A 23,383-nucleotide genomic window follows, 5' to 3' on the forward strand; every position below is an offset into this window, starting at 1 on the left:
ACCCTGGCTTATTTCACCCACTAGGTGCTTTCTGCTCATGATCTCATGGGTCCCAGGAAGGTCAGAGACACAATGGCCATTTTGTGTAGGGAAATTGAGTCTCAAAGAGGTGAAGGGATTCGCTCCTACATGCATAGAGTCAGCAGGGGCAGCTGTATTTAAATCCAGAGCTCTCGGATTCCTGAAGAAAGAGGTTTGGGCTCGTCAGTCCCCTGGGCTCCCAGTTGTGAAGGCAACTCACTCTTTCTCTCCTCCTTTCCAGGTGCAGGACTCCTTGGGGCATTCGGGCCAGGTGAGTCCAAAGGAAGGAGGACAAACAGGGGTGGCGCTGGTCGTGCCGGAGGGTGGCATTGGGACCAGACAGCTAGGGAGGACGATGGGAAAGACAGAGGGCTGCCTGCTCCTGCCCTCACCTGCCCCAGCCTCTTCTAACTCCCTGGTCGGTTCCCATCATCTCTGCCCAGCCCCTCTGTGGTCATGAAAGGTCCGAGCACATCTCCTGCCCTGTGGGAGCTCAGGAAACAGGCCTGGCTTGAGAGAAGCCCCTGACAAAGCTGGGGAGAGACAGGCCTATAGTGCTGGGAAGTGAACTCCGCATGCCCCAGGCCAGGCCTGACCCACACCACACAGGCCTGAAAGGGAAACCAGCCAGAGTTAGAGACCCGTCTTACAGAGGGTTTCAGCTAGGGCCAAATCACACAAGTAGGAAATGAGTGTGGGGGAGGGAGACCACACCCAGCGAAAGCCAGGTAGACACTCCAGGACTTGGCCGTCCTCCATGTTTGGGGTCAGTCACCAGAGAGGGCTTCCCTGGGCTCAGGACCCTGGCAGCCAGGGCTGGTGCTTGCAAGAGAGATTCTCACGTAATTGGAAACAAACCCTGCACGCTTGTGAACTCCAACCTGATTGCCCATCAGTCCTGGCCAAAGCCATGGAATGTCTCCTGGAGGGGGAGAAGGACGATTGGGCCCAGATGTGGGAAGGAGAGAGCCAGAGGGACCCATTTGACTTCTCATAAACATTTTAGCATCGGTCTGAAGTCAAGGAGGTTCCTGGACTAAAAGCCACCTGCATGGACAGATAGACAGATGGTGGGACAGAAAGGTCTCCAGATACAAGGAAGGGGGAATGAGCTAAGTAAGCCAGGAGACACCTGTAAAGAAGAAGAGGGTTCTGGAGTGGGGCTGACATAGGAGCAGGGCAGGGTCTGGCCTGGGTGAGGTCTTGCTGGCAGATTCTGCTCAGCTTCCACCTTCACAGAAAGCCCTGCTGAGTCCCCCATTAGCTGGCAGGACTTCTGGGGAAGCAAGACCTGGCCTAGGTGTGTTATGGGGTGGGTGGGGTAGGGGGAGGTCAATGCAATTACATCTACATGGCACGTAGCAGCTGGACACTAGATGGTAGCTACTGTTTTATTGGGATCAGCCCCAATAGAACAGCTTAAAAGGGGGCCACGCACTGCCTGGCTCCTGCTTGAGCACCACGAGGCCCTTCCTACCCAGAACCTAGGAATGGTGTGCACACCAGTCCCTCCTCTCCTCACCTGGCTCTGTCTCCTTCTCCCTGCAGGTGCTGGAGGGCTTGGAGCAGGTGTCCCGGGGGCAGGTTAGTGTTGACACCCAAGCAAGATGCCCATTTGGGGGCCAGAGCCACACCCAGGATATCTGCCTAGTATGTGAGCCAGGCTAGTCCTGGGCACTGGCATAGGGGTGATGCTGAGACCACTTGCCCCAAGCAGCTGCCCAGGACACAAGGAGGTCACTTCTGTGTCCTGAGTGCTATTACGATGTAGTGCTAGGAGCTGGATGAAAGAGGCTGCAGGGGCCAGTAGAGCCCAGAGGAGTTGCTCAGCTCAGCAGGGCTTCAGGAAGTCTTCCTGGAGGAAAAGGTGTGAAAGTTTGACCCCAAAAGATCCTGCAGTTTTGTCAGGCTGAGCGGAGTCATATGGCACATACTGCTCTCCAACACCGAACCTGGTGCTGGGAGCAGAGGCTGCTGCTCGGCGTGGAAGCAGCGGAGGAGCAGAGAGCAGAAGAGCCACCTCCAGTGTGCTTCGTGGGCAGGGCTGGGTGGCCTCAGGGCCTCACCCCATTCTCCCTCCACAGGGCTCGGGGCTTTTCCTGGGGGAGCCTTCCCGGGAGCACTCGTGCCTGGCGGAGCGGCTGGCGCTGCTGCAGCCTATAAGGCTGCTGCCAAGGCTGGTGAGTGTGACTCTGGGACATGTCATGAGACCCTCTCGCTTCTGTGGGCTCAACACTTTGCAAAGAACATTTCCTGGGAGGCAGGCAGGCAGGAGTCTCATCTCTAATCCACTGGGGCTCAAAGGGGTGACCAGTCTCCAAGGGAGGCAGTGGCAGGATCAGATCTCAACACGGGGCTCTGCACACACACCCAGGTCCCATCTGCCTCCCACTGCTCCTTGCATGACCTTCGCCTCTCCCACTCTGGCTCTGTAGGTGCTGGGCTTGGCGGTGTCGGTGGGCTTGGCGGTGTCGGTGGACTTGGTGGTGTTGGTGGACTTGGAGGCCTTGTAAATGGCTTAGGAGTGTCCACAGGTATGGTGGCTAGCCCTGAGTTGCCCAGGTGAAGGCTGAAGGCCTGGTGACACCCACTCTGACACAGCTCTTCCCATGCCAGGTGCAGTGGTGCCTCAGCCCGGAGCAGGAGTTGGAGTCGGAGCTGCAGGGAAACCTGGGAAAGTGCCGGGTCAGTGCGGAGTCCCGGGGACTGGACAGCAGGATCAGGGAAGGGCTGCAGTCCCCACCTCTGCACTGGGCAGGAAAGGCGAGGCTTGCTGCCGTGGGGCAGGGAAGAGAGCCAGGTGTTCAATGAGGGAGAAGGGCCCTGGCCTACCTTCTGGGCCCTTCTTCCACAAAAAGACCTCAGGGACAGGCTCTGTGGCAGATATTCAGGTGCCAGATGGGGACACTGAGGCTCAGAATGAAGAGTCGGTGCAGAGGGCCCTTAGCGGTCACAGCAGAGCCAGGGTGGCCTAGGGTGCCTTGCCGCCCATCTGGTGTTCATTCCTCTGCACCAAGCCCTTGAGGAAGTGACTTTAGGTTAAACAAAAGCCTGCCTGAGTCCACACAGCAGGGAGAGAACATCTGGAAGCTGTTAGCCCAGAGGTGGACTGGGCCGGCCGTGTAAACAGGCTCCAGGAGACAAGATAGATCCATGTACAGAAGGGTTTGTAGATGACTTCTGACACTTGTGGGAGGAAGGCTGCGGTCACCGGCCCATGTTCCCGGCTGCCCCTGCTGGGCACTGCGGTGGCTGGTTCGTGAGCCCGAGAGCTGTGGCAGGAAGAGTCAGGGAGGGAAGAGTCCTGGACGCTGGGCTGCTGATCACGGCTCCTCCTTCTTTTGGCTGCAGGTGTGGGGCTACCAGGTGTCTACCCGGGTGGAGTGCTCCCAGGCACAGGTAAGGGAGAGAGGAGAAAGGGACCTATAACAAGGAGACCATCTCCTGACAGCCTCCTTGGTGGCCCCTCACCTCCCTGCAAGCTGAGGCCATCAAAGCTCAGGCTAAGGGACACAAGGCTCCTGTCATTTTTCCCCATGAGGGCGGTCAGCTTCCCCTCCTCCCACCCAAGCCCTGACCCCAGACCCAGACCCAGATCATCATCACAGCCTCAGGTGGGCCCCCGAGGACACGCCAAGTCCCCAGTGTAGCCAGCTGTTTCTCAAAAGCATGAGTCACCAGGGAGCCCGCCCAGAACATCCACGCTGCAGGAGACCCTCAGAGCCACCCTCCCATCCCTCTCTCCCTGCCAGGCCCTGGCCACTCCACCCAACATGTGACCTCCTGAATTCCCCCAAAAACCCAGATTTGTGCTGCTCTGCTGACAGAGACTTTGCTGACGGTGTCCTCCCTCTGTCCCTCTGGCCGAGGCGGCACGGTCCCAGGGGAGACAGGACAGGTGGGAGGGCCAGATGCTGGCAGATGCAGAGTCCCCAGCCACAGCAGATGACTGTGTGTGTTCAGTTGTGGATGCATGTCAGGCAAAGGCCCCAGAAGGGCCCAGGCTTCCGACTTCTGCCAGCTTTTACTGCCTGCCCTTTCCGGGAAGGGTGGACAAGGCGGCCGGCAATTCATTCCAGCTTAGAGATAGGCCAACTGAAGCACAAGGTCACATGACTAGGAAATGGGATTAAAATTCATATCTCCTGAGTCAAATGGGGAAGAAAAATCACCACCAGACAGCCCCCATCCCACATGAGCTGTGTCCATCACTGACAGTCAATGCAGAGGGTCAGCTGTATGTCCTGAGGAGTCAGGCTGTGAGGTCTACCTCTCACTGCACTGCCAACCCCCTATTGCCCCCTCAGGAGCTCGGTTCCCAGGAGTGGGGGTGCTCCCTGGGGTTCCCACTGGAGCAGGAGTCAAGCCCAAGGCCCCAGGTATGTAGCCAATGGGCTGAGGACCCGTGGTGGCAATTTGTACCCACCTTCAGGCCTCTATGTGGGGAAGTGAGGGTGGGGCTTGGGACCCTGGGCTTAGGACCCTCTGGGTGGGCACCGCTTGTGCTCCAGCCCAACAGCTGGCCAAGATGAATAGAACACCTCTCAGAAATCCCGAGTGTGGGGGGGGGCAGCATAGGCCAGGAGATCTGGGGCAAAACTGGCCACTCCTTGGGCAGGCCCACCGCTCGGCGCTGCCTGGCACCAGCCATTGGTACCTCAGCGCCCTGCACCCGTGGTGGAAGGGCTGCAATAGCTTCTTGTCATTGCAGGTGGAGGTGGAGCTTTTGCTGGAATCCCAGGTGAGCCAAGGCAAGGATCCCTGGTGGGCAGGCGGCACAGCAGGGTGGCAGCCAGGCAGGGGCTCTTGCCCTGGGAGGGCTGGGCATTCAGAATCCCGTCGGGCCTATCCCGTTTCCCTCATGCCTACTGCTCCAGGCCTTGGGCTGGCTCCGGCACAAAGTGGCATCAATCACAGGTCTGCTTCGCCAGTCCCAGCCCCTCAGGAGTAGCAGCCCACTCGAGACCGGCAGACCTACCAGTCTGTGCCAAATGTTGAAAGGGCTCAGGCCCCGACTACGGCCCAAGCCCCAGGAGGGAGAGAGTTCTGCCCCTTCCTGTAGGAGACGCCGGGCACTGAAAGGGCTCCGCCGACTGGTGACAGCGAGGCAGGAAGGCCCCTGGTCAGGACGGCTTCTGGGTGCCGCGGAGGCTCGGTCCATCTGAGCAGAACGTGGGGAGTGAGGCTGCGGGCTCGGGGGAAGCTGCTGGCCCGAGTTTCTAGGGCCTAATTGGGTTCTCCTTGCCGTCACAGGAGTTGGACCCTTTGGGGGTCAGCAGCCTGGAGTCCCACTGGGGTACCCCATCAAGGCACCCAAGCTACCAGGTAAGTAGATGCACTACTCGCCAGGTCTCACTGCTGGGGAGTCAGCTTGTTGGGGGCACTTTTTTGGCTACTGATGTCTCTTGTGGGGGTATCAGGAAACCTGGTACTGAACCCAGCACTTGGTTGCCAGCACAGGAAAGCACGGGAGGCCATCCTGCCGGCGTCGGCCTCACTCACAGGCACCCTACACACACACAAGCTTGCACAGGCACAGAAACCCGTAGCCCCGATAGGAAACCATTTGTGTTAATGGTAAGAGACACTGTCACTAGAAACACTAGAAAGAGCTTTCTGATGTCACACACACCCCTTCAGCTCACACAATGAGATGTTTCTTGCTGGAGAGGGGAGTAAGGAAGCTACTCTGATCTAGGGATCTGGCAGGGTGCCCCGTCTCCCCTTCCACCCAGGGCCTCTGCTCTCCTGAGAGCCTCTGCGAGCTGCTCATGACCCTCAGGAGGGCCTCGGGCCTCAGCACCTGTGGGAATAGATCTGTCCACCAAGGTGGTAGGATCCCAGCAAGGCATGGGGCTGCTACGGGCAGCCCCTGAGCCCACACTGCCTCTCCTCAGGTGGCTACGGACTGCCCTACAGCACTGGGAAACTGCCCTATGGTGAGTAAGGCCCTCCTACTCCAGTGGGCTTCCGGCTCTTTCCTGATGCAGGCTCCTGGCAGGGGAGCCGCGGCCCCAGCCCTGGGCTAACAGGGCACCCAGCTGGGGGCAGGGTGGAGTCTGGGAAAGGGAATTCCTTAAGGAAGGAACGTGGACTGTGGACTCAGACGGCTTGGTTCTCAGTGCTGGCCCTCACACGTAGCACCAGGCCTTGGGAGAAGCAGCTTCTTCTCTGAGCCTGTCTTAGTCTGTCCAATGGGAGCAACCATCCCCCACAATACTTGAATTTGTTTTAACTCTGACCGGGGGTGACAGGGTGGAGACTCTAGGCAGCCCAGCCCCTGAAGGGCAGGGCAGGGTGGCAGCTGCAGTGAGATCCACGTGGATGCCCACCGAGTCTCTCTGTTTTACAGGTTATGGGCCTGGAGGAGTGGCTGGTGCAGGGGCCAAGGCTGGGTACCCAACGGGGACAGGTAAGGAAAGCCTCACCCCACTGCCAACCAAAAGGGCACTGATCACCCAGGCTCCAAAGCTCCGGGTGGCCAGTCCCCCCTTCATTCAGACCCCAGCCTGAGCTGGGAGAAGGATCCTGGGTGGGTCGCTCTACCAGCCTCTGCTGCCTATGAGGCCCCCACCTACACACGTATGTGAACAGCTGGTTCTCTCAGGGCTGGAACAGGAGGGCTCTGGAGACTCGGGGGCACACTTTTCACTCTGTCCCTTTTCCCTCCCACAGGGGTCGGCCCCCAGGCTGCCGCAGCTGCAGCTAAAGCAGCGAAGTTCGGTGAGTACCTCTGGAGACCCTAGCTGCTAGCCTCCAGCCCCCAGCTCTCCACCCTGTTCCCACTGAGAGCATGTCAGATCACTAACCAAGGCAGCCCCTCCCAGCCCATCCCATGTGTCCAACTTTTTTATTCTTCTCTCCCTCCACTCACCCATTCATTTATTCTTCCCTCTACTGCCCTTTCCATCTTCCCTCCCTCCCTCTCCCTCCCTCTCTCCCTCCCTCTTTCCTTTTCTCCCTTCGTTCACTCCTCCATCCCTCCATCCTTTCATTTCTCCATCCTTCCATTCTTTCTTCCATTCATCCATCCACTCACCCATCTAATTATCCATCCCTCCCTCACTCCCAACTTCCTTCCATCTACCCACCCATTCATTTGAGAGACTGGGGACAGATGGGGACAGTCTAAGCTCTGCTTGAGACTGTGGACATTGTTACGTGCGTTGAGAAGAGGGAGATATGATTTCTACCGGGCTAAAGAAAATTAGAGAAAATGACATTTGATTGAGATCTTAAAATATAGGTGGAGTTTGCCCAGTGGTTAAAACAGGAAGAAGGAGCCCATGCAGAGGGAATGGGTACTATGGTGGGTAGAATGATCGTTTTAGGTGGACCTATATGAGCATTTAAAAATTTGATAGTTTAGTATCAATTTAATGTGTACTATAAAATTTTTAATTAGTTTGTCAAGCTCATGATCCCTTGGCTGGCAGACAGGGCACGGCATTCCCTGTGCCCGTGCGGTGAGCAGAGTGAAACGGTCCCCCTGCCCCAGATAGTCCCCGTTCAGGGTCAGATCACTGGGACTAAAGTCCTCACCTTCATTCCTAGTGCCAGGGGAGTCCTTCCTGTAGCCATGGTGGGTAGAAAACATCTGCCCACCAGCCAAGGGGCAAGAATGTGGAGGGAAGCACTGAGCTGGAGGCCTGCCCCAAGGAGGCCCCACAGGCCCTCCCTCTAGGCCCCTAAGGGTGGAATGTAGGAGCAGGAGAGCAGGGCAGCGAGGGGCTGCCAGAGCCAGGCAGCCAGGCTCTTGGATTACAAACTTGGCCGAGTCTTCGGAACACAGGGAGAGGAAGCCTTGAACATTCCTACAGGGGCCCCTCTGGCCCTGGGAGCGGCCGCTTGTGGTTTCTCAGTATGTGGCAGTGATTAGAATGGGATTTGTCTGAAAACATACAAGTCCCTTAATGAGCGTGTTGAAATGGACACTTTGGGGGTGAGTCAATGAACAGTGGGGTGGGGGCCTTCTCCAGCAGGCCCAGCCAGAGATGCCTGGGCCTCATTCCCAGAGGAGACTGTGCTAGTTAGAATGCCAGCATCCCAGTGGCCTTCCGTCCCAGCTTTAGGAGGGGCCCTGAGAGCTGCATCTGCACCGTTCCCATCCCAGCAGGTGCCGGCGGAGCCGGGGTTCTCCCTGGCGTTGGTGTTGGAGGTGGTGGCATTCCTGGTGCAGCTGGAGCAATTCCTGGGATCGGAGGCATTGCAGGTAGTGTCTTTTCCAGCAGGGGGTGGGGGTGTCCTTTAGAAGGCCACCAGGGAAAGACCTTACCCTCTGTGGTTGTCTCTCCAGGGGTCGGGACTCCAGCTGCTGCTGCAAAGGCAGCTGCTAAGGCAGCTAAATATGGTGAGTTCCCCCAGGGGAGGCAGGTCTGGGGCTCCAGCCTACCCTCAGACCCGTGGGGCCTGCCCAGGCCTCTGTGGAGCCTTGGAGACCTCTGTCCTCTAAGGCTAAATGAACTTCGCTTTCGTTCATCTGTGGAAACTTCCCTTCCACCTCCTCAAACCTCCCTTTGCCCATTCTGGCTACTCTGCCTTGCCTTCTCTGTTGTTCTCTGCTGATTGGCTCAGCAGTGGTTGGGGGGACCCCTGAGGAGCATCTGGCTCCTCCCATCCTAATCCCTAGGCCAACTCATAGCTGCTGTACCAACTGCCTGGGTGCTAATGGTATGCTCTGAATTTGCTTTAGACGTAGACCGTGTTCTTCCCACCCACAGACCCAAACCGTTAGAGCTCTGTAGGCAATACCAGCCCCCCTAAGATCCTGTATTCATGACCACTCCCACAGCTCCCCAGAGTCATACCCTTGGAGGCCCTCTGAGGTTCCCACAGCATCTAGGTCAGAACAATCCTTTCCTTCCACAGGAGCTCCTGGAGGCTTGGTGCCTGGTGTTGGAGTCCCTGGTGTTGGAGTTCCTGGCATTGGAGTTCCTGGCGTTGGAGTTCCTGGCATTGGAGTTCCTGGTGTTGGAGTCCCAGGTGTTGGAATCCCTGGTGTTGGAGTCCCAGGCATTGGGGTCCCAGGTGTTGGAGTCCCAGGTGTTGGGGTCCCAGGTGTTGGAGTCCCAGGTATTATGGGTAGACCAAGGAGTTGGGGTGTGTGTGTGTGTGTGTGTGTGTGTAAGAGAGAAATATTAAAACTATTGCCAAGCCTTTTGGATTCTCCCTAACACTTCACCCATCTAACTTCATTTCCCAAACCCTTAGCCATGACTCATCTTCTCTCCCTTGGGCTATAACAACCTCCTAACTAGTTACTGTCAGCATCGTCTTCTCCAACTCACTTCTGGCTGTCAGTGTGCTCCTGGGGAAAGGAACCATGTCTTTTTTATTTCTATGTTCCCAGACCTTAGCTGAACAGATGCTCAGTAAATGGTGGATAAATGGGTGAATGGGTGGGTGGATGGATGGATGGTTGGATGGATGGATGGATGGATGGATGGATCAATCTATCAATAAATAGATGAATAGATAGATAGATAGATAGATAGATAGATAGATAGATAGATAGATAGATAGATAGATAGATAGATTAAAAGCTGGGTATGTGGGTGAGTGGCCATGTGGCTATGTAGATAAGTTGATGGATAAGAGGATGAATGGACAGACACAAGGATGGATGAATACATGAATGAATAGATATGGAAAAACAGTGGATGGAGAAATGAATGGGTAAATAAAAAGATGGAAAAGCAGGTGAGGGACTAGATAAGTGGTTAGAATGATGAATGGATGCATGGATGGATGGATGGACAGAGAGATAAGTAGTTGAGTGGTTGGATTAAAGTCTAAAGATAGACAAATGGACAAACACATAGGTAGGTAAGTGGGTAGATGACTGTGTGGTTAAATACACAGATGGATAAAAATGCATGGGTAAATAGATGAATTGACAGCCATTGGGTTGGCTTGATAGGTAGAAAGAAGAAAAACTGGACAGATGGGTGGACAGTAGAATATATATTGAGCATCTCTTCTCCATTTTCTCCTGATCATTTGTGTCCTTTTGGTCTCTCCAGGGGCTGTGTCACCAGCTGCAGCTGCCAAAGCAGCTGCCAAAGCAGCCAAATTTGGTGAGTGTGCTAATAGCTCTGCCCCACCCTCTTCTGGCCAGAGAAGGGGAATGACTTGCTCAGGGTCACACAGCAAGTCACTGGCAGAGCTAGTGGGCTCCAGGATGATGTCTCTTCCAGTGGTCTCCCACAACGAGGCCATGGGCTGAGTGATAGGAGAGTCCTTGTATGGCATTCCCAGTGGGGATGGTGTCTCTGACCCTCCCTGCCCCAGCCAGGGGCCCTCTCAGAGGAGCCCAAGCCTGGCCGGGGAAATGAGACCTTCCCACAGTCTCTCCATCACCAACAAAGGAGCCCTACCCCAATCAGAAAAGAGAGGGGTTGGGGAAATGCTTACTGGGGTGTCAGTAAAGGCTTCCTAGAAAAGGCTGGTGGGGGCCCAGGCACTCTATGGTTTTCTGTGCTCAAGGCTTGGGGGAGGCTTGCACCCACTTTCCCAGTCCACCAGCACCGTCTGCCCCAGCTCTCCCAGCCTCTGTCACGGAGATCCCTTTCTACCCTATTCTCCTTCCACAGGGGGTAGAGCTGGAGTGGGAGTTGGAGGTATTCCCACTTTCGGAGGCCTACCAGGCTACGGCGGTCTTGGAGCTGGAGTTGGAGGTGTCCCTGGAGCCATTCCTGGAGTTGTGCCTGGAGCTGTCCCCGGGCTTGTCCCTGGAGCTGTCCCTGGAGCTGTCCCTGGAGCTGGCATTTCCCGTGAGCCCTAGTTCCTTCTGGGGAAGCCGGGAGAGGGCATGGGGGCTTCTCTTCTGTAGGGCTGAAGAGGGAGTGGGGAGCCTTGACCGGGCTTCATTGTGCTCAGGGAGGAGTTGGCGAGAGCACAGGAAGGAGGGCCTGCAGTGCTTTTAGGGGCAGGAGAACCGTCAGCACAGCCCCACTGAGGTCCTGCAAGGTTTCTAAGGGTCTCTTTTCTCTTTCATTTCAAAATAGCTGCAGCCCAGGCAGCAGCGGCCAAGGCAGCCAAGTACGGTGAGTGCCCTGCCCCTACTGCCTGCCCCCATACCCTGGGCAGTGCCCTCCCCTCCTCTGCACCCCAATCCCACCTGGGCAGTGCCCTCCCCTCCTCTGCACCCCAGTCCCACCTGGGCAGTGCCCTCCCCTCCTCTGTACCCCAGTCCCACCCTGCCATGGGGCCCAGGCTCTGAGCTCAGAGCATTCTCCAGCTTGAGGAAAGAGCAGGCTCACACTCAGGCCTCCGGGTTGAAACGGCCTGGGCCATGATCGGAAGCCCCTGGCCCTAGCTTCCAAAGCAACAGTAAATTTTTCTGCCCTTTTTGATTACACACCATTAGGATTACTAGTGCCCAGCTTATCACCCCACCCCAAGCTGTCAAGTGAAAGGTGCTCGCTGCAGCCGTTCTGTTCCCCACCCCACCCCACCCTCTGCTTCCTCAAGGAGGGGGGGCTTCCAGGGCAGAGCAGGGTGCTCTTTACTCCTCTAGGTGCTGGAGGAGCGGGAGCCTTGGGAGGGCTGGTGCCAGGTGCTAGAGGCGCAGTCCCAGGCGTGCCGGGAGCTGGTGGGGTGCCAGGTAAGCTGTGTCCCCAACCCAGAGACAGGCCCTGGATTTGACTCAGGCCAAAGGAACCATTTTATAGATGGCAAGACTGAGCCCAGAGATGGGGAGGAGAGAAAGCAATGTCCCCTAGTTTGAAGGGGAGACCCTTTATGGAATTCCATGGGGCTTCTCAGGACATCCGGCTGTCAGCCGGCTGGGTGCTGGAGCTCTGCTCTGTCAGGGTTGGGTGGCCTCACTTCAGAGTTCTTTCTGCTCCTGATCTGGTGGAAGAGCCTGTGTCATCGTTTGGTTTCCCGGCAGTCTTTCTCCTCCACCAGTCAGAGGCCAAAGGGAAGAAATTAAGAGTTACAATGTGATTAAGATACAACCTTCCTTGGTTGTTTTTTCTCACCAGAAGATTTCTTTTCTATATTCCTGCTTTCTGGGAGAAAATTCCTCTTTTGAGTTTCACTGCAAAATGATATAGTTTTGGATACAGACACAATTAATATACTTTTTAAAATTAACATCACCTTTAGCAGAAAACGTCACAAATCCTTTAGAGAGAGGCTTGGAGGGGATCTAGGCCTCCGCCTATCGTGGCTTTGCTTCACCACTACCGCAGTTCAAGCCGACTGTCGCAGTCTCTGAGCTGCTTTCAGTGAAGGGACACAGCAGGGCATCACGTGGCTGCTCCTCAGAGCCGGCCTGGAACCCACGTGGCCTGCCTTGGGCTGGGCTCTCAATGCTTCCCTCTCTGTCTCCAGTGTGAGGAGGCATCGTGGAGAGGGTCTTCTGGGAGAGGGGTAGTTCCCTAAAGGGGGACTCTGGGAGGCCTTTCCACAATTGGGGGGGTGCAGGGGACCCCTCCCTAATCTCCTCTCTTTACATTTCCAGGAATTGGGACCCCAGCAGCTGCAGCTGCTGCAGCCGCCGCCAAAGCTGCCCAGTTTGGTAAGTGTCCTGCCTCAAGGTGGCTCCCAGGGCTCACCCCAAAGCAGTGCTCTCTCAGGTCCTCTGCTCTGGTGTCCCACAACCCTCAGGCTGCCACACTCTCACTGTGGGCCTTCTGACCCACCTAAACACTGTTAGGGGTGTGGGTAAAGTCTCTGATTAGGACAGCAGAGAGGTGAGCCCCTCAGTACAAACCTCGCCCCCCTTCCCTAAGCCCCTGCTGTCCCTGTGTCTTGCTGGGGCCTGTCCCCATTCTGGAACTCAAACTGGGCTCCTCTGGGTTCCCACCTACCTCGATGGCAGTATTTCTTGCTCCCTGACAAGGTTTTCCATCTCTTAATACATCTGATGGCCACCCCAGCAGCCCCTGGTGCCCACACCTTCCTGAATGTAGCAAATGGCAGTAGTCCCACCTTAGAGCTCACCTGTCAGCCAGGCCTGGGCCAGGGCATCTACACGCCTTGGCTTTAAAGATCTGGGGGCAGCAAGATTCAGATCAGAAAATCTAGGGCTGTCTAGACCAGAGAAATCTTAACTTCAGGTCCACTGACCCCCAAACTCACATCTGACAAACGACCCCTCTTACCTAAAGCTGCCATGTGCTGAGGCAATCCTGACCACGACTTTATGAAGTGGGTACCGTTATTCCCATTTCACAGACATGGAAACTGAAGTTCTGAAAGCTTAGGTATCTTTCCCAGTCACAGAGCCGAGTGGTGGTTGAGCTGAGCCTTGAACCCATGTCTGCCTGTCTTGCAGAGCATCCTTTATTACATAATTCTGGCTCCACCACCCTCCAAGATCTCAAACAGGCACTTGGCCCTCCAAAGGTTAAGAACTCCTGATCCTACACATACCTCATATCAGGAATGAGGAAGCTGAAATACATCAGGGGAAAATAATTTGCCCCAGGTCACCCAGCAGTGCTGTGCCCCTGCTGGGATGAAACCTAAGGCTCCTGATTCCCGCTTTGCTGCTCTTCCCCTTGGCCTCTGTCCTTGGTTGGAACTGGGCTGAGGGTTCATTCTCACTCTTGTAGGGTTAGGCCCCGGCGCTGGCGTGGTTCCCGGTATCGGACCCGGCGCTGGCGTGGTTCCCGGCCTCGGACCCGGTGCTGGCGTGGTTCCCGGCCTCGGACCCGGTGCTGGCGTGGTTCCCGGCATTGGCATTGGCCCTGGCGGTGTTGCAGGTGAGCTGGGTGAGAAAATAGGCCTGAGGACCCTCTGAATCCTCCCTGGATGACATCCGTGACACGCCCCTCCCTTTTCTTCCAGGAGCAGGGACCCCGGCTGCAGCCAAATCTGCTGCTAAGGCCGCCGCCAAAGCCCAGCTCCGTGAGTGTCCTGCTTGGCTGCCCCACCCGCACCCCGCACCCCACCAAGCCCAAGCGGGCCAAGCACAACCCAAGTGGGAGCCAGGCCATACGATACTCAGCCTCTCAGGCCCACCATGCAGACTTGGGGGTCCCAAGGCAGTTGGCAGAGGGGTTGGAAAAGCAGATTTAGCATAAGGGAGACCCAGGTTGGAATCCTGAGCCCCACGCTAGCTGAGTGACCTCTGAGTTTCCCATCCTTGTGTGTGACAAGTGGGTGTCGCTGGCATCTGCTGCAGAGGTGGCTGGGAGAATTCAGTGAGTTCATCCAGGAGGGAGGTGAGGCTGGAAAGGAAAGCGGTGTACTGCATAGGCAGCCCTGAATGCCAGCCGGGGAGGGCTCAGCCTGGTGGTCAGAAGGCCATTCTGACGGCAGCACAGAGGGTAGATTAAAGGAGTCTGGTCCCCTTCCCTGGGGACCTGACGTAGCTCCCTGGGAAGGACACACCCACGCGGGCGTGCTCCTTGACTGCTGTCGCCACCCCACTGCCCATCTTTCCCAGGGGCTGCGGCTGGGCTTCCAGGATTCGGACCTGGTGCTGGCGTTCCTGGATTTGGACCTGGTGCTGGTGTTCCTGGATTTGGACCTGGTGTTGGCGTTCCTGGATTTGGACCTGGTGCTGGCGTTCCTGGTTTTGGGGCAGGTGCAGGTGAGGGGCCTTCTAGGCTGGAGAGAGTGACCCCTGAGCTCAGAAAATAAAATCCTCTCCCCTTCCAACACATCCCCTAGAACCTTATCCGGGGGCTTTTAATAAATTCCTCATTAGGTTCTCATGAGCAGTCAGAGGTGACCAGGGTAACAGATAGGGGACAGGCCAGGTGAGGAAGCCTCAGGCTGTCAGTTGTCAGAGTTGCTACCTCCTCAGTGGAAGAGTCACAGGCTACAAACTGAAAAGAAGCCCACCATACAGCGAAAGAAGCTGAAGGTCCTTGGGCTCCACAGACATGGGGGGGCAGCCTGGCTCCCCTTCAGCAGTGCGCTGTGGCAAGGGGGCCACTAGGAGCTCCAGCTCTTCACCTGGTAGTGACTGAGCCTGCTGTGCACCCAGCCTTAGGCAGACCACACCGGACCTGAAGGGAACGGGAGGGCTGATGGAAGCACCCCAAACCAGATGGGCAGAGGCATGGTTAGATACTAGAGATCTAACTGGCAGGGAGAGCTTTTGGCTGGGGAGCCATGGCTTGAGGGTTTGAGAGAAGCAAAGAAGGCCAAGGAAGGCAGAGAGGGCTCCCAGGAGGAAGCAGAACCCCCAAACACAGAGCTTGGCTGCTGACTACCTCCCTTTTCCTTTTCCTTTTCCTGCAGGACCTGGAACCCTGGCTGCAGCTAAAGCAGCCAAATATGGTGAGTGCCCCCCCACACTGACCACCACGGTGGTTCCACTGCTGCACCCCACCCCTGGTCACCCATTGCCCCTCTCTGGGCCGGGGCCCCGTGCCCAGAGTCTGCAACACAGGGCCGGGATGGTCGGGATGGAAAAAGGCAGTTTCTAGGACACATTCATGGCAGCTCAGCAGACCTGGCTCCTGCCCACTAATTGCCTAGTGAGCCTCCAGCCCTGGGACAACCAAACATGCCCCTCACATCTCCAACCTCCCTGGGCACAGTTATACTTCTGTGAAGACTGTGGTTCCTAAGGTACCTCTGGCCTTCACATTTTTGTGGGCCACAGGGCCACAGAGGGGCCAGGGTTGCTGTCAGCTAGGCAGCTTCTGCCTCCTAGCCAGCAGAGGCCCCGGCTCTCCGGCCACCTCCCTGTCAGCATGGCTGCGCCTGCCACGAGCCACGAGGACGTGGCAGACATGCCTGCCCCTCCACTTGGCGCTCCGCAGCCCTAGCTGGCCAGACCCACACTGTCTGTGGCCCCTGAATTCCTGGCCTCTTGGGAGCCAGGCTGGGGCCTCTGCCAGGGAAACACCAACCAGCCCCGGCCAGTCCACTTGGGGCCAGTTTCCACCTCGGAAAATCCCGGCTTCCTGAGCCCCCACCCCTGGCGGGCCTGGTGACCACAGCCCCTTCTCCTGTTCCTTGCTGGCTGCTCTGCTAGTTTGAGTCTAGCAGACATTGCCAGGGAAACAAAGCAGTTAAGGGTACAGGCTCCAGAGCCATTTCCTGCCTGTGGGACCTTGAGCATATTGCTTAACCTCTGCGGTGCCTCAATTTTCTCATCTGCAAAATGGGGATGATAATAGGGTCCACCTTATTATTCATTGTGTTGCAGTAAATAATGAGCAGGCTAGTCTGCCGGAAGCACTGAGAACTGCGGAACGCCTGCTGCTACAATTCTTAACAGTGCTGCTCTGGACAGTGGTTCAGAGTACATTCACAGATGGTGTGCTCTCTTACGCTCCAAACACCTGTAGGGCGAGTGGGTTAAGATCATCATCTCCTTTGGAGAGATGGGGCTTTGCAGCTCAGAGAGGTGACGACTCTAATGAGTGGAGAAACCAAGATTCAAACCCAGGGCTAGTCTCTTCCCCTCGGCAGCTTGTGGCCACCTGCAGCTCCAGTGCCAGCCCAGGGGAATGGAGAAAAAATGAGCAGGCCAAGGCTCAAGGGAGCCCACTCTTGCCTGACTGGTTCGGGACACAGGCCAAGGTGTCTGGGAATGGACTTCTACCCAGTGCTCCTTCCACTGGGTCACATGGCCTCAGCCACCTGCCTGCTTGACTCATAGCCCTGGGTCAGGGAGACTCTGTCCTTCAGAAATGGGGGGGTTGATTCTCTGTCCCTCTCCTCAGGAGCAGGCGGTCCTGGTGCTCTTGCAGGGGTTGGAGGTCTTGGTGGAGCCGGTGTCCCAGGTGGTTTGGCAGGTGAGTTGAAACCCCAGGCCGGGCTGGGCAGGAAGGGAGACTGACTCATGGAGAATTGCTCCCTGAATTGTCCCTCTGTGTCCCTAGGAGCCGGACCTGCTGCCTTGGCTGCTGCCGGCAAGGCTGCTGCCAAAGCTGCCCAATTTGGTGAGCACTGTGCGGAGGTGGGGGTGGCCATCAGGCCCCAGGGTTGGGGGCCCCTCTGACCGTGCGATGTGGAACACTATTCCCTGACCCACCTCTGAGGCCTGCAGGGGCATTGTCTCCCCAGGGCCCAGCCCGCCTCCTGGGCCTGCTGCCCTTGCAGAGGTCCTGGAAGCTCAGGCTCCACCTGGGTCCTGGGACAAAAGGTTCAGCTCTCCACGGATGGGCAGCGTGGGTTCCCCCAGTGGAGTTTTAATACACAGTTCTCTCTGCAGGCCTGGGGGGAGCTGGCGGGCTCGGAGCTGGTGGGCTCGGAGTTGGCGGGCTCGGAGCTGGAGGACTAGGAGTTGGAGGACTTGGGGGTGTCCCAGGGGCTGGGGGCTTTGGAGGTAAGGGTCTGCTCTGGAATCAGTGAGTTAATGGTGTGTGTGTGTGTGTGTGTGTGTGTGTGTGTGTGTGTGTGTGTGTAGAGGAAGAGGGAGAGAGACTTTCCTTCCTACCTTGCACATCTTGCTCAAGCTATTTTCTCTCCCCCCAGTCCAACCCCACTTCATCTGCCAAAGTTGTGGTGGGCCAGCCCCCTTCTCTGGGCTCCTACAGCATTTAGAACGGGTCTTTGAGCAAGCGGGAGCGCCAGCTGCTTCCCAACCCCCTCCCTCTCCTCTCTCCTTCAACCCACATGACCACGTCATTAGGATATTGATGGTTATGCCCCTTTTCTAGAGAAGAAAACCAAAGCTTGGAGAGAATTACTTTTTCAAAGTTTCTGCCATCTGGCGGGCCTTGTGTTGACATTTCACTCCTTTTGGGGTCATCGTTGTGTCCCCCTACCTAAGCCCGCCTGAAATCTCTTCCTGTGTGTGCCACAAGGCTGGATACACAGTAGGAGCTTAATAAAGACTTTTGGAAAGATGGATGAAGGAGGGGTGGAGGGATGGTAGAAGAATGGTAGAAGGATGAGTTGGTGGGCAGATGGTAAATGGTGAACAGGTCAGAAGGGGGACATGTTTGGGAGGGAAGGGATGTTCCTGAGCCCTCATGCACCCCATCTCCCCAGGTGTGTCCCCAGCTGCAGCTGCTAAAGCCGCCAAATATGGTGAGTGGCTCCCTGCTGCCCCGCTCCTGCCCAGGCCTGTGGGTTGCTAATACTCCCCATCCTGAGCACCCCATCCCACCTGCCTCAGGCCTCAGTCCTGCTCAAAGTACCCCGACAGCCTGTTCAGGACCTCCCTGGCCCCAGAACCCAGAGGGGATGCTCAGGGCCCCTTAGGCTATGCTTTGTCCCAACCCCCACCTGCCCTATTCTCAGGTGCCGCTGGCCTTGGAGGTGTCCTAGGAGCTGCCAGGCCATTCCCAGGTGCAGGTAGGGCCATCTCTGCTCTGAAACCCTCAGCTCTGCCAGAGTCTAGAGCAGGCCTGTTGGACGGGAGGGGAAGGCCTGGAGCTGGAGCTGGAGCTAGCACAGGACACAAGAGAGAGGGTGGCAGGGATGGTTCAGGAAAGGAGACATCCTGGGTAAAGGGGCAGGCCTCAGGGTTGGGGGTGCACTGGGGGCCTCAGACAGCAACAAACCGAGGCTACGGGGCTCCACACCAGGATGCCAGGCAGGGACAAGGTTTGTGAAGAAAGGCACTCTGGTTATGGAGGAGGAGGAGGGTGGACAGTAGGGAGGAGGTGGTCCTGGGCAGAGAAGAAGAGGGGACGAGGCCAAAGCAAGGCCTGCCCTGTGCCAACCCACATCCCTCCTGCAGGAGTTGCAAGACCTGGCTTTGGACTGTCTCCTATTTTCCCAGGTACGCCCTGGCCTCTGCCCTGGGCCCTGTGCTGCAGCTCCGCCCTCCTCTTCCCTCCCCGCTCATCTCCCGCTCAGGAGGGCTGAGCCAAGCCCCTAGACGGGCCCCATGTCAGCTTACACTAGGCAGGGCTCCCCCTTATTCTTCTCTTCCTCCCCTACAAGGTCAGGGAGTATCAGCTTTTCTAAAATGTCATGTTCCAGACTGGGTAAACCGAGGCTCCTGCAGTGGCAGACACTTGCCAAGGTCACACAGTGAGTGAGGCAGAGCCAGGGCTTCCAGTACCCAAGCCCCAGAATAGAGCCCCCTCAGGAGAGGCCCATGCTGCCAGGATAGCGTGGCGGGCTCCCAGAAGTGGCTCTCATAGCCCCTTTCCTTGCCTTGCAGGTGGTGGAGCTGGGGGCCTGGGAGTTGGCGGTGAGTCTGCAAGAAGAAAGTGGGGCCCCACTTTCAGCAAGGCCCTGCGCTCCTTTACTGGGGAGGGAGAAGAGTCCTGTTGAGGGGGTGGCTAGTATGGCCGCAGCCCTTGGCTGGCCCTCCGGTGTGGGGGTTTGAGAGGAGTCACAGAAGCTGAAAGCTCAGCCCTGGGATGTGGGGACAGTGGGCAAAAATCCTGATTCCTGGGGCTCCCAGCCTGGCACCTGACTAGACACCAGGAGTGAGACAGGGACCTGGGTCATGCTTGAGCTTGGGGTCTAAGTGGAGAGATGGACAGGTTCCCATAGAAAAAGAAAGGAGCTAAGGGAAGAGCAAGGTGTACCCAGCAGGTAGCCAGGGAAGCCAAAACCTCCCCGATCCCAGCTGAGGCTGGGGTCTGGCCGTGGTGGGAGGGGGCACCCGCCAGCGGCTCAGACCTCCGTGTGAAGACCCAATCCACAAGGCCTTCAGAACCTGTTGTGACAAGATTAGGCCCTCCATAGCCCGAGTTCTGAGAGATGCAGGAAAGCCTGACCCCACCCCCCAACCCCCACCTTTCCATCCACAGGCAAACCTCCCAAGGCCTATGGAGGGGCCCTGGGAGCCCTAGGATACCAAGGTGAGTAGAGTCCCCACCTCCAGAAGAGAGCAGGGAGGGCAGGGTAGAGGCAGGGGCAGAGGCCCATCAGTCTGGGAGAGGGGGAAGCGCGTTCAGACTAGGCCTGGCCGGGAGTCAGGAGGCCGGAGGAGCTGGAAACTTCACCCATCCCTTCTTCTGCCTCTGACACAGATGATCAGACCTGGGAGTAGGCCCAGGACCCTCCACACTCACCCCGGCCTGGCCTTGTCTAGCAGTCCCTGCCTCCCTGCTGCCCACATGGCCCCTGCAGGAAGGAGCCAAGGGAAAGAGAAGGGAGGAGGAGAGGGAAGAACTCAGGGGCAAAGATAGAGAGAGAAAATGTAGGAGACAATGGGAGCCCTAGAGTTTAGGGAACACTGAAGGGTGGGCAGGGAGTCCAAGGTGCCCAGGCTGGGCAGAGGGCACTACCTAGCACTGAGCCATACCCTTACTCAAAAATGCATACATGCTTCTGGAAGTGTGTGGGGTGGGTCCCAATCACCGTCTCCCAAGTTCCTCCCAGTGGAGACCCACGGAAGCCCCAGTTCCATCCCTGCAGTTGCTCACACTGTGGATTCCCTCCACTCCCCGCCCCCCAACTCCCCACCACACAGATGAGGCAGCTGAGGCAAGGCCATGGCTGGGAGAGGCAGAGGCAAGAGCAGCCTGACCCTTTCCAGGGTGCCTCGTGACGCCTGAGGCACTATCCCATTGCTTTCCAAACAGCCTGGATGAGCTTCACAGAGATACCTGTCCCTACCCCACTTGGCCTCTCACTGCCACCAGGTGGCGGTAATAAGCCGTGTCTATTTCCCATAGGGGTAGGAACTACAGGCCCTACTACCAGACAAAGGTGCCTTGATGATTAGAAACAAGGTTTACCAATCAGACAGACCCTCCACTGGGAAAGGGCAGGAGCCCTGGGTTCCAGTCCCAGGTCAGCCACTGACTGTGGATGAGTATGGCTCTCCCTCTCTCTGGGCCTGTGTACTTATTTGAGGCACTGTCATGTTCATCACACCGTTTCTGGGGATGGGGTCTTCTCTGAGTCATTCACTAAGGCTTCCCAGATGCAGTGGACTCAGTATAGAGACCTCATCCAGGCCCAGTCCTTCCCGGACCTGGCCCCATACCCTGGCCTCTTCCCTTCTCTGAGCCTTGATTTCATCAACCACATCTTGAGCCCTGGTCCCACCCACCAGTGGGAGTTTGTATAATGAGTTTGGCCTGGGGTGAAGCCCAGGCTTCTGGTAGCTTCTCGGAGCCTCCGTTCCCCACTGTGATGATGTTGGAGCTGGTCAACGGGCAGTGGCTTGAGCAGCAATGGGGAGGGGTGGGACTGACCATTGCATGTGCTTCCTCCAACCCAGGTGGAGCCTGCCTGGGGAAGTCCTGTGGCCGGAAGAGAAAGTGAGCTTCCCGAGACTCCCGACTCACGACCTCATCAACGTTGGTGCTACTGCTTGGTGGAGAATGTAAACCCTTGTGACCCTCCCCCACACTCCCTCCTAAGTCCCCACCTCTGGAGGGGACAGGGCTGGCCGGGCGGACTTGGAAATCCACAGGACAAGGAAACAAGAGAACAGTGGCCGAGTGGGCCTTGGGAAGCCCCCTGCTTCAGAGGCCACCCCTTCCTACCCAGGAGCTCCCCCTCCACACTCTCCATCTCCAGGGGAACTTGGTGCTAAGTGCTGGTGCTTTCATCTTCCGGGGGAGGGAGGAGGGAAGGACGGCCCCTTGGGAAGCCTTCTCCCTGGGACTCCTCTGAAAATGGTGCAGACACTTCCTGGGCAGTCCCACCTCCCCCTGCCCGCAGGGACCCACCCCTGGCTGCGGTCCAGTTGGTACCCAAGCATCGACAACCTCAAGCTGGATTTGGTCCCACCATCTCTTGGTCCCCTTGGCCTCCTTTCCCCCAACAGTCGCTATTCCTCATGTCTGGGGCACCTTCATATCAGAAGAGCCCCAATGGGAATAGCCCTCTTTCTCTTGTGGAATTCATCCGCCCATCTGTCCATCCATCCATCCATCCTTGTCCCCAGTTGACCGCCTGGCACCACTAGCTGGCTGGGCGCCCCCACCATCAACCTGGTTAACCTGTCATGGCAGTCTGTGCCCTGCCTTTGCCCCATCGCACACACCCCTGCAGAGTGTGAGGGGCTGTGTCAGCTGGGCGGCAGGAACCCCCTCCCCAACCCGGGCCCCCCCACGCAGTACTGTATCCCCCTCCCTCCCTTGAGCCACTGTACTTCACAGCATTTCCTGTCCCTCCCTGCCCATCTCTTTGTGTCTCGCTGTGATAGATCAATAAATATTTTATTTTTTGTCCTGGATATTTGGGGATTATTTTTGACTGTTGATGTTTTCCCTTGGTTTTATTTTTGTGGTTAATTGAAAAAAAAAATTTTTTTTTTTCTGATCTGGGGAGCTATATCCCCACTAGAAAATTCATTTTAATCACTTTGGTATAACTCTGGATGAAACACACATTTTTTTAAATAAGAAAAGAGAATTAACTGCTTCAAAAAAGACTAATAAATAAAAACATTTTAAAGGACACGGTGTGTCTTGGCCTCCTTTGTCATCTGTCCTGTGCCGTCAGCTCCCGGGCTAGGTAGGGAACAGGGCTCAGCCTCGCGAACCTCCACTGTTCAAGGTATACTTAGAGGGCGGCTTACCAGAATCCCCAGCCATCGGCTTCTGGAGAAGGGTCCTTCTCCAAGTTCAGGTTGTCCTTTAACAGTGAAAGTCCCTTATAGGAGAAGCAAGGCCAGCCAGCCCCTCACATGCCTACCCACAGAGCGGGGGTCTCCTCTGGAGGTGGTCTCACCTTCCCAGCCACGTGGTCCCCGGCCCTGCCCCATAGGACTAAAATAAGCACAGGGCCTGCTGGGCAGTCTTGGAGCACTGAGGGTACAGCTAGAGGGGTAAGCAAAGGTGACCCTCCTACCCAAACCAAACCCTTGGCCTTGGTGAACAGCCACAGAAAGGAGAAAATGGCGCCACCTAAGAAAACTAGGAGACAGGTTTTCCTCTGAAACACCCACTCTTACGCATGGCCATGTAAGACACCAATTCACTGCTTTAGAAAACATAACAAATGTCCCCTGCAGGCAGCACAGGAGCCTCAGTACCGCTCTTAGATGCATCCAGCTATAGGGACATCCCCTGCCTTCGGGGCCAAAATATCATAGGGCCTTGGAACATGCTTACAACTCCCTTCTAGATACGCTCTGGATACCAGATTCTGGATTTCCTTCCCAAAACCACCAAGTCCACTTCCGGGGACCACATGACCCCATGCCTGCATCTGCCCTCCTGAGGGCAGACCCTATAGCCAGTGGCACAGCCCTAAGCCAGAAAGGCGGCAAGGGCGCTGTCTGTTGGGAGTGCGGTGGTGTAAGCAGACTGGACCATCTAGCACTTGTTCGCCAGGACCCCCGCAGTGCCAGGAGGAGTTGGGATGAAAAGAGAGAGGGGTGAGGATGATGCTCAGAGATAGAGGATGATGTTCCAAAAAGCAACTTACCAGGCAAAGAATAAAGCAGGGAGGAGGGCTGGGCCCCTGTGAAGGGAGAACAGCCTGTGTGAAGGCCTGGAGGCAGGACGGTGAGAGCACCCTCGGGGACAGGGCGGAGCCAAGGGCAGAAGGAGAATGGACCTGAAGTTGGAGGGGG

At 56.8% G+C, this 23,383-nt stretch overlaps 1 protein-coding gene across 3 annotated transcripts in view; it reads left to right on the forward strand.

The window, feature by feature from the left end:
• ELN (elastin) overlaps positions 1-22,222 on the forward strand; it is a 31,921-nt gene extending 9,699 nt beyond the window's left edge. The window contains exons 5-37 of one of the 3 annotated variants that reach the window (XM_066274560.1): positions 263-292; positions 1,570-1,605; positions 2,106-2,201; positions 2,457-2,555; positions 2,638-2,706; positions 3,373-3,420; positions 4,329-4,400; positions 4,733-4,762; positions 5,275-5,346; positions 5,919-5,960; positions 6,374-6,433; positions 6,697-6,744; positions 8,135-8,233; positions 8,318-8,371; positions 8,890-9,093; positions 10,044-10,097; positions 10,614-10,793; positions 11,028-11,066; positions 11,540-11,626; positions 12,491-12,547; positions 13,587-13,736; positions 13,822-13,881; positions 14,423-14,569; positions 15,226-15,264; positions 16,662-16,733; positions 16,821-16,880; positions 17,153-17,266; positions 17,935-17,973; positions 18,187-18,240; positions 18,629-18,670; positions 19,058-19,087; positions 19,656-19,706; positions 21,077-22,222. In XM_066274560.1, the coding sequence (XP_066130657.1) occupies positions 263-292; positions 1,570-1,605; positions 2,106-2,201; positions 2,457-2,555; positions 2,638-2,706; positions 3,373-3,420; positions 4,329-4,400; positions 4,733-4,762; positions 5,275-5,346; positions 5,919-5,960; positions 6,374-6,433; positions 6,697-6,744; positions 8,135-8,233; positions 8,318-8,371; positions 8,890-9,093; positions 10,044-10,097; positions 10,614-10,793; positions 11,028-11,066; positions 11,540-11,626; positions 12,491-12,547; positions 13,587-13,736; positions 13,822-13,881; positions 14,423-14,569; positions 15,226-15,264; positions 16,662-16,733; positions 16,821-16,880; positions 17,153-17,266; positions 17,935-17,973; positions 18,187-18,240; positions 18,629-18,670; positions 19,058-19,087; positions 19,656-19,706; positions 21,077-21,120 (2,378 nt within the window). In that variant the 3' untranslated portion in view covers positions 21,121-22,222. The remainder of the gene's footprint in view (positions 1-262; positions 293-1,569; positions 1,606-2,105; positions 2,202-2,456; positions 2,556-2,637; positions 2,707-3,372; positions 3,421-4,328; positions 4,401-4,732; positions 4,763-5,274; positions 5,347-5,918; positions 5,961-6,373; positions 6,434-6,696; positions 6,745-8,134; positions 8,234-8,317; positions 8,372-8,889; positions 9,094-10,043; positions 10,098-10,613; positions 10,794-11,027; positions 11,067-11,539; positions 11,627-12,490; positions 12,548-13,586; positions 13,737-13,821; positions 13,882-14,422; positions 14,570-15,225; positions 15,265-16,661; positions 16,734-16,820; positions 16,881-17,152; positions 17,267-17,934; positions 17,974-18,186; positions 18,241-18,628; positions 18,671-19,057; positions 19,088-19,655; positions 19,707-21,076) is intronic. The other 2 variants (XM_066274561.1, XM_066274562.1) reach the window with 2 other exon arrangements.
• The last annotated feature ends 1,161 nt before the right edge of the window (positions 22,223-23,383 follow it).

This window comes from Saccopteryx bilineata, chromosome 4 (genome assembly GCF_036850765.1).
Source record: "Saccopteryx bilineata isolate mSacBil1 chromosome 4, mSacBil1_pri_phased_curated, whole genome shotgun sequence".
In the NCBI taxonomy this organism is placed as follows: domain Eukaryota; kingdom Metazoa; phylum Chordata; class Mammalia; order Chiroptera; family Emballonuridae; genus Saccopteryx; species Saccopteryx bilineata.